At 43.8% G+C, this 10000-nt stretch overlaps 1 protein-coding gene across 2 annotated transcripts in view; it reads left to right on the forward strand.

Annotated features, from left to right (window-relative positions):
- LOC138023612 (terminal uridylyltransferase 4-like) overlaps positions 1-7318 on the forward strand; it is a 33801-nt gene extending 26483 nt beyond the window's left edge. The window contains exons 21-24 of one of the 2 annotated variants that reach the window (XM_068870632.1): positions 1282-1459; positions 1872-2443; positions 4043-4132; positions 5474-7318. In XM_068870632.1, the coding sequence (XP_068726733.1) occupies positions 1282-1459; positions 1872-2443; positions 4043-4132; positions 5474-7180 (2547 nt within the window). In that variant the 3' untranslated portion in view covers positions 7181-7318. Of the gene's footprint in view, positions 1-1281; positions 1460-1871; positions 3707-4042; positions 4133-5473 lie in introns of both variants that reach the window. The other variant, XM_068870631.1, reaches the window with a different exon arrangement.
- Positions 7319-10000: the final 2682 nt, after the last annotated feature.

Consider the following 10000-nt stretch of genomic DNA (forward strand, 5'->3'; position numbering starts at 1 on the left):
TGGCACATTAATGACTATAGTTGACGTCAATGATATCTTCCCTACTAAGCCCCGTTCAAACGGACGCAAGAATTCCCAGCATTGTTGGGATTTGTTGGTTCTGCAGACGTTGGATGGTGTTTGGAGTTGAGTGCAAACAGACGCTACAACTGCTAACAATGTAAGGATGTGCAGTGTATTTTGGGAAGGACACGACCCATAAGACATTGTAAACTTACAAAATTCGGTTGCCATCTTGTTTTCAACATGTTAATGCATTACTATCTCCGTGGAGACCAAACGTAATCCACGTGCGTGGCCCCAACAATAGGGAGCTTAAGCACGCGCTTTTTTGAGACGCGGACGGCAACCGGAAGAGAGCATTTCGCACGCCAGGGCAGTGGTGTCTCCCAGATTTTTATATTAATCATCTCTAATGGAGAAAAGATACTTAGCAATGTCAATGTGGTTGTGTGAAAAAAAAGTCTAAAGGGAAAATAGCGCACTTCCGGTTGTCGTCCGCGTCTCGAAAACGCGCGTGCTTAAGCTCCCTAATGTTGGAAGAGCTGTGCAAAGGGATCCAACATTGTTGCTATACGTTTCGCCGTTCACAGAACAAAAGAAATCTTGGGAGTTGTTGGCTCAAACGTTTGACCAGTTTCAAACTTCGTGCAACAACACCCAACAACATGCAACGAGGTGTGCAAACGGATGCAGGATGTTACAATGTTGCGTCCATTTGAATGGGGTTATTGAACAAAAACAAAGACTCTGCACGTCCTGCACGTGTCTTTTGCATTTTGGTACATTTCTTGGCTGTCCTAGTCCTGACAACGACGTGAATAGGCCATTTCCGAGTTCACGTCAGCCTCTTCTTCAAAGCGAGTCTAAGTGCAAAGTTTTTGTGATGGGAATTAGTTCTAGTTTACATATGAATGAAAACTAATTTTCAGAAGAAAGACTTCGCACTTAGATTCGCTTTGAAGAGGAGGCAGACATGAACTCGGAAATGGCCTATTGAGCGAATTTATGCTTATGTGTGAGAACCTGATGAAACTTTTTTTTTTTCATTTTTTTTTCCAAGCAACCACACTGTTCATACCAATTGTTGATACATGCCCTTAAAATAAAGTTATCACGAAATTGTGACAACGGGAAACAATATTTTTGGACAACGTTCTCATTGGCGTTGTCCTTGCGTAAGCTTCCTATTCTCTTGATAAAAACGTAGCAACTCGAATGAAAAAATTCTATTTTCTAGGAAAAGTGACTTGGTACCTTATCAATGTTTTTGCTTCCCAGAATAGCCTATGGAAACCGAAAGAGAGGAATAGAATGAGTGCAGGATTGCTTTGGATTGACTTTTTGAAGTATTATACCGAAGTTTTTGACTTCGAACATGATGTTGTTTGCTGCAGAGGGACAAAGAAACTGACGAAGTTTGAGAAGATGTGGACCAAACATGTGTTTGCAATTGAGGGTAAGGGGTTGTCCTTAATGTTTTTTCGTGTCTTTAGTCGTAGTAAGCTTCAAGTCCACCAATAGTTGTTATGACAAGTGTTCTTACTGAGTCTATTTTGATTCTATTAATTAATTAATTAATTAATTAATTAATAATGGCAAGTTTTTAATTTTCTGGTTGGCTAAGAGAAATGCAGTTTCCAGGTAACACAGTCCAGAAAAGACGTAATTCGGTACAAAAAGAGGTAACAAACCAAGCCTTTTGATTGATCTATGATCCAAAGAAAGTCTCATGGCTAATCAAATGCGAGTCTGGGATGGCTCAAACTAACATAAAGCCTTAGTCTGAGTAGTAAACAATTTATCAAAATAATGACCACCTGCACATATTCCAATTCTCTCAATTCGGAACATCATTTCTTTTTTTACAGATCCCTTTAATCTTGATCATAATTTGGGTGCTGGAGTGACAAGAAAGATGGCCACTTACATCATGACTGCTTTTATCAAAGGACGCGAGCGCTTTGGGTTTCCTCGCTATGACATACCGATTGCATTCGCACAGCAGTATTTTTTTGATGTGTACTTCCTAACCGATGGCTACGAGGCACCAAATGACCGGAACTGCCGAGTCTGTGGCAAAATAGGGCACATTGCCAAGGATTGTCCTCGTTCCAAATCCAACAAAAGAGCCGAACGATTGAAAGAAGAAGAAGAAGAGAGAAAAGCGCGACAAGTAGAGCCTACAGAGACACCTGTCTTAAGCAGCAAGCCTTTTAGTGCTGGACCTTCTCGCGAAAGGTCTGCATCAACTCCCCCCAGGCAGGGACAAGACAACAATACTGTAAATAGAACACCCCAACCTACAGGACAACAATCTACAAACGTTCCTCCACTCCCACAAGCAGGCGTGAATGATATATCCAGTTCAGAACCAGGGCCTCAGTTCGTCCCATCTCCATTGAAAGGAGAACAGAGCAGTGCAGGGATGAGCGCTAACTCGGTAAATGCTAGTGGAGCCCCTTCATCTGATACACTGACACAGGTTAACAACAATGTCGATCCAAAGTCAGTCAACGTGACTATGACTGTTAGTCAACAAGAAGAGGCGATTCTTTATCCAAGCAGCACTCTTCCACAGGCTGTATTACCGATTGTGTCAACTCCTTTAGCTTCAAAGGAGGCTGAAGAACCAGTTGTTTCTCCCAGTGTTTCTCCTGTACGTACTCAAAGAGCACACTCTCTTCCTAATCCTTCCCAACGCGTAAATCCACCTCCTGGGTTTTACCTGCAAGATGGCCCTAGGACAGTGCCTCATGCTTCGGGCTCGCCTATTACAATGCCATCAAGTGTGTCAGCAACACCCACAGAAAGTAGACCAACAGTTGGTTATTTTGAGGGGAACCCCATGTCTCCCCAAACACCTCCTCGGCACCATCCTGCTGTGTTTAACGCCCCAAGTGGTCATTTTGTTGGTTCTCCTAGTCCAATGTGGCTGCGACAGCAACACGCCCTGATGATGATCAGACATTTTTCTCCAGTTGTGCGGCCATTAGTTCCGTATCCTCTAACACCAGATCCTCAAGTTGATGCAAACTTGAAGATGGTTAGAGGACATTCAGATAATTTGCCACCTGGGCTTGCAAGCTCTCCAGCTCATGGACAGCAGCCACCAGAACACAACTTCGAAACAACCCTCAAGAACCCTCCGAACATTTGTAGAAATGTGATGTGGCCAGTTGGCAGAACCACCCCATCTTCAGGAGAAAGGAATGCTCAGTTTGAGAGTCAACTGCCCCTTCCTCATGCCAGCTTCTCTGGTTTACCAGCATCTACCTCTGGATCACCGGGACAGTTGATACATCACCACTTGACCCAAGGTGGTCTCGTTGGAACACCAAGGGCCATCATGGGATCGCCCCAACCTTTGATACGTGGCAGTCCCCAAGTGGCCGTATCTCCCCATCCGATGGCTCAACAGCTCAGGTTTCCCCATTCTCCTGAAAGGCCGCCTGGACTTGGATCACCTCCCCCGCTTATGCCCCAGACCCCAGTGCAGTACCAGCAACCTCTTCCGCAGAATCTGATTGGAGCTCACATGGTCAGTCCCCAAGTCGCCGTATCTCCCCATCCGATGGCTCAACAGCTCAGGTTTCCCCATTCTCCTGAAAGGCCGCCTGGACTTGGATCACCTCCCCCGCTTATGCCCCAGACCCCAGTGCAGTACCAGCAACCTCTTCCGCAGAATCTGATTGGAGCTCACATGGTCAGCTCACCATATTGGCCATACTGGTTTTATCAGTATTGAATCAATACTGTTTTTCCTTAGGAATAGATTTTTCACTAAGTTCAGCTTCATTTTCTTTAGGATCAGGTCATTACAAAGATCTGGGAGAACCTTTCATTCCTTATCAACCATTTTAGGCCTTGTCAGTAGTAAATTTTGTTGAAACTCAATTTCGCTTCAAAGCCCTTCTTATTAGTTACCAACCTTGTTTCTTATGTCGTGCTGTTTGTATTATTTCATTGAAAACCTTTGTATTCATGCTTTTTTTTTTTTTTTTCAAAACTGTATGGCTAATGTGGTGTTCTGCCTGTTTAGACAGGAGAACAGTTCATCAACCTTGTGAAGGTGGCTGAAGAAGAGTATAAGAAAACCGAGAATGCTCAGATGAGTTTAGAAGAAGACGAGGTATGGTCACGTTGTTGTTCCTTTGACCTTGATAGCGCAAGTATCCCTATAATTTTTAGAGGCCCTTCTACACGAGCAATTTTTATGTGACAATTTAACTTGGCAAGTACATTTGATCGTGTGGATAGCACGACAAATAATTTGTTGACAATTCACAGTTTAGCGGGTCAGCAATGCCTTTGGACAGCAGAGATATACCTCTTACTAACCGAGTTCGAGGTCCGCACTGTAAGTTACTGACCGAGTTTTTTCCGTTGATTTATGGCCCAAGCGTGCGGGCCATAAATCAACGGGAAGAAAACGAGGATTCGAGGTTCGTAAGATATTTATTATAGCTCTGAGGTCAAACCGGGGCACGGGAAAGAAAACTAGCGGCCGACAGCGGGCTGTACTGTAGAATTATGGCCCGCAGAATTGACCAATCACAGCTCCTGTATTAAGTGAGAGATATCATAACAAGCAGAAAGAAGGCAAGGTAGCCTGGTCGTTCTCCAAAGGCGCTCACTAAGAGGCAGGAATTGGCCACATTTTATGTGAGGAGTCGTCTACACGAGCAAGTTTTCGTAGGCGACAACTTTTATTTGTCACACAAAAGCTAACACGCCAGCTTTTCAGCAAATGCATTTGTCACATACAAATTGGCCAAATTTCCTCATCCACACGAACAAATAAAAATTGCGCGTGTAGACGGGGCTTAAAACAAAACTACGCAATGCACCATTTCGACAATTCCAGTCCTAGCAGTGTAGCGGGACAGTTGTCCATTGCGTCCGAACTAGTAATGGGAAGATCGTAGGTTCAACTCCTACAAAGGAGCGCTTGGATTTTCTCCAAGTATCCCCGAGTCACCAATGGACAATTGTCATCGGAACCTAGTTGAATGGCCGATCTCCCACGAGTCTCCTATAGCCCAGTGGTAAAGAATCCGAAGTAGTAATCTAAAGGGTTTAGGGTGATCGACTACTGCAACGAGAATTCCCGAGTCATCAACAGACAATTGTCATCTGAACCTAGTTTAATGGCCTAGCTCCTCTGAGTCTCTTATAGCTCAGTGGTAGGACATCTGAACTAGCAATCTGAAGTTCGTGTAGGTTCGACTCCTGCAAAGGAGCACTCGGACTTTTTTCCGAGTATCCCCGAGTCAACATCGACAAAATACATCTGTCATCTACGTTTTTGAGCTTATGGAACATGTTTCAAACATCGTTATTGTCATTAGCCATTGTGAACACAACAGTTAAATTTTTCAAAGTGATCGGTGCTTAGCGTGCTGTCACACTAGTTCAATAACATCTATATATGGATCCCTGTGACTTAACTCAACGTTTACTCTTTTGTTAGCCAGAGGAACTTGAGCACCTAGGTCCAAAGGATCCAAAACTGGCTGAAACCCCTGAGGAACATCAACTTTTATCCAAACTAAGCCAGGTGAAGAGCTTGTGGGAGGAAGGTGCTTCGCCTGAAATGGAAGATGCTCTCCAAATTACATCTGCCGACTCAGAAGATGCTACCCTGGAGCAAAAGGGCGCTTTGGTGCATCCTGATAACAAACCTGATGACCAACTGCCGGTGAGAAGAGAAGCTTGGTTCGGTCCAGACAAGGACAGCGAATTCAAGGCAGTGTGTGCTGAGGAGAAAGAGGATGTAAGTGGTGGAATTCAGACAATTGTCTCAAAGTCGATTAAAGGTAATGATGGAGTGGCGTCTATAGAACACCAAAAGTGTGATCCTTCCTTTGCTACAAGGTCTACGGATGTGGATGAGAAATTAACAGGTATATTGGTTGGCAAGGAAGAACAGCACGAAAGCTCAACAACTGAATCAACAGCTGCCAAGACAGAGATGCCCGAAGAACCTGTAAAACAAAAACAACCAAGACGGGGTGGACGAGCCAGAAAAAACAAGAGTTCCAAAAATGGCAATAATTCCGCAAGTCCAGGGGAGAAGTGTCCTGGCGATTTCCCAAGGAAAGAAAAACAGAAGAATTACAGCGACTTTGAAGGTTCTGGTGGTGGAATTCAGACGAGTGTCTCAAAGTCGATTAAAGGTAACGATGGAGTGGCGTCTATAGAACACCAAAAGTGTGATCCTTCCCTCGCTGCAAGGCGTACGGATGTGGTGGATGAGAAATTAACAGGTATGTTGCGTGGCAAAGAAGAACAGCGCGAAAGCTCCACAACTGAATCAACAGCTGCCAAGACAGGAATGCCCGAAGAACCTGTAAAACAAAAACAAACAAGGCGGGGTGAACAAGCCAGCAAAAACAAGAGTTCCAAAAATGGTAGTAATTCCGAGAGACCAGAGGAGAAGAGTCCTAGCGATTTCCCAAGGAAAGAGAAACAAAAGAGTTACAGCGACTTTGACGGTTCCAAAAACCAAAGTACCCTAGGGAAATCGGAGGAAAAGACTTCAGGTGAAAGTCCAAAGAAAGGGAAAGATAAACAACTCTGGCATCGAAACAGTTATGACGACCTGAAAAGTCCCAGAGGAGAAAGTGCTCCAAGGAAGCTGGGAAAAACGCCCCCAAAGAAAAAGATTAGTCAGCAACGCGAGCATCAAAAGGGTTTTGATGACTTTAAAGGTTCTAAATATGAATGTGGTCCGAAAAAGCCAGACGTGAAGTCGGCAGGTGGCGGCCCAAAGAAAGGGGATGATCCACAGCTCAGGCATCAGGAAAACTACGCTTTAAAGGCGGAGGCTTTGAAGGATTCTCGGGAGGGTAAAAAGCCAAGAGCTGAATTGCAAGAAAGAGTTAAAGGAGAGCCTCAGAGTGCTGAACGAGTGACGGGGTCTAAGGCACCTTCTCTTCCCAAAAATCAAGGAACTTCACCACGATCAAACGCTGAGGATAAAAAGAATCCGGCAGGAAACAATCAGGCCGGAGGTCCGAGGAGTTCCGGCAATTCCCCGGGAGTTTCCAACAAGGGCGGCAGGAGACGGAGACCACACCTATCCTCGAACCAGCGCTGGGAACCAGCAAGTGAAGGAGGCGATTCCAGAAAAGTAAACAACAGCACGCAGGAGGAACGTTCCCCAAAGCGGAATTAGTGGTTCAATTAGAGGGTCGCTGCCGTTAAGTAAACGAGTCACGCCCCACAAAAATGCAGTAACCTTATTGGAACTGAGTGTTTGTTGGACAAACTTTAAAGTAGGTTTTCTTCTAGTGCCTCCTGAGAATTCGAACTTACCCAGTCGTTCAGAAGCAAAGCTTCACCGTAGGCTTTTGAGAGCGGTGCAGGGTGTAACCGGAAGTAGGGTTTTTTTTTTTCTTTTACCCTTATAGGGAGGGTTTGCTTGAAAATGTGAGGAATACACTACCCGTGAATGTGTCAAATTCACTTCCGGTTGCTTTCCATGGCTCAAAAAAGCTTACATCTTCAGTTCAGTGTTCACGTTTATTTTGGTTAATTTTTTTAATTGTTCTTTTTTAATAGAGGTTAGGCGGCGGCGGCGTTGAAAACTTTTTTTTCTGGTTTACTTCTTCGTTATTCCCTCCAAGAGCCATGGCAAATTACTTCCCATACCGCGCCTCTGCAGCTGACCAAGTGCTTGGAGGACTTAGTTCGAGCAGATCAAATTATACAACCAGGAAAACCCCATTACTTGCAACAGTTTCGCTGTCATCTTTTTTCCTTCGTCCCTTTTTCGATACCGTGAAAATCTTTCTAGGAAACCACTTTCTACCAGATATGACATCTGCTTGTACCGAGACCTCTCTTTGCCCACGAGCTGTCTGCTCACTAACAGCTTTGTGGTGTATGGCTCTTGTTAAAGGTTAAATAGCAATTCTATGGGAAAAGTCAGGGTGTCAAGTTCCTTCGTTTTCCTATCATTCTAAGCCCGTCCTTTTTGCTCCAACCTTTCCTAGTTTTTTGTCTATGGTGTGTTCAAAATGCAAAGGTACACTTTCCTTTCTTTCCTTTGAGAACGGGGTATACCTTGGAAGCTTCGAGTGTCGCTAGAGTGTCACGTTTTTGTCTGAGGTCTTGTAGGATATCCTGTTTTCATCTTCCTTTTTTTATTTATAATTTCCTATTTTTTAGAGCAAATTTCCTGTTTCCTTAGTTATTTTGTTCTTTACTCTGCTTGGCACCCTGTAAAACCAAAATCATGTTTGCATTAGAGGACATCACTCAAGAGTAAGATTTTCCCAAATTGGCCAAGCTCCCATCAGCGTCAGAAAAGTGACTACTCTGAAACCAAGTTGGAGTTACTCGATGTTTTACCCATTTATGCTACTGATTAATCCCTTTGGGGATGAAACGTCTTGCTCCAGGTATTTCCATATCATTTAAATGTGAATGATACATAATAAATGCAAATACAAGACACAAAGAATCTTAACCTCGGGATATTTGAATTGGATATATTCAGGTAGCCGTTTGTTTATTATCCTGCAAAACCTGGTTAAAAAATAGACACGTTTCTGACGCTGTTGGGGACAAATCTGATACCAGATTCTTACTCTTGGGTAATGGGCGGTTGGTTTGCCTAGCTATATAAAGATAGCCCCTGTGGTCTCCCTAGGCACATTCCTAGGGAGACGGTGTGGTCCAGTGGTTAGGGCGTTTGGTTTGCATGCGGCTGCCCCAGGGTTCAAATCCCGTTCTAACCTCTGGTTTGGATTTGTTTCCAGTTGTTCCGGATTCAACTCCACCACGCTTTGTAAATAGTTAACTGGTTGCCTCTAGCCAGTTGGGGTTCTTAATCGTGTTCGTGTTAAGTTTGAATCGTTTATTTGCAATTGTTGAAAGTGGAGTACCTGTGAACTACAGCTTGATAGCTAAGTTCACTTCCACTATAAACAAAGCACTTACATTTTACATGAGTTCACTTAAGGAGCGACGACAGTATCGCTATCTGAAATTAATTGCATCTCGGCGTAGTTAAAATTCAACCATTTCACATGATTTCAGGGCGTACAACTCTTAATTTATTTATTTCACCCCATTCCTTTACAAATCCCGAAATTTGACCTTCTTATCTTGTTTCCTAGAGGGCGGTGAAGAAATAAACTAAAGTTCATTCTGCATATAGGGGTCGATTTTACCTCCTCTGTAGCTTATCTTCTCGCGTTTACATCGATTACTCTGTCGTCGCTCCGCAATATGTGCTGGCTGTAACCAAGAGTGAATTAGATGAAGAGTGTTCTTATGGCATGGGTGGGCTCTCCAGCACAGTCACAAATAAGTTTATTTTTAGAATACTCTTTCCCGCGAAAATTAGTTAAAGGGAGAGTTTCGCGTCTCTGCGCATGGGCAAACTGTCACGTCAGCTCATTTAATTCCATTGTTATTGAAACAATCGAAAGCACTCATGCAGGATACGGAAACAATGCCATTGAAGTGGAAATTGGAACTACTTTTGCAATCATTTCCTTTGTTATTAACCTACAGCATGCGACGTGCGTAGAATAAAAGGTTCGACCCGCACAGTAAATTCGATGGTCAAAACTAAATTTGATATTTTCTGTGTAAACCCGCCGTATCTTCAACCAAATTTGGGCCTCAGTCGTTCAGTGTATTTGCTTTAATATGAACGCCATCTGGTTCAGTAAGAAACCGTTAAATTTACAATTGCTGGCGGCAAAGCTTGGACATGCGCAAAACCGTGAAACTGACCCTTAACATGTCCATGAAAAAACATGGCAACCTCGAACCCAGGCTCTCTTACTTCTCCCTTGTCGTCGAGACAAGGGAGGAGAAGAGAGAGAGCCTAGGTTCGAGGTTGAAAACATGGAATAATAGCAGTCACGCTTGACATGGGGTTCTCTGATTGGTTTTAGTGGCAGCCCTTTGTTTCCGCGCGTAAAGTGTGTCAAAAAATAAGTCCATTAGTGACTGTACGGGATCAAGACCGCAAATTGAA

This window comes from Montipora capricornis, chromosome 11 (genome assembly GCF_036669925.1).
Source record: "Montipora capricornis isolate CH-2021 chromosome 11, ASM3666992v2, whole genome shotgun sequence".
NCBI classification, from domain to species: domain Eukaryota; kingdom Metazoa; phylum Cnidaria; class Anthozoa; order Scleractinia; family Acroporidae; genus Montipora; species Montipora capricornis.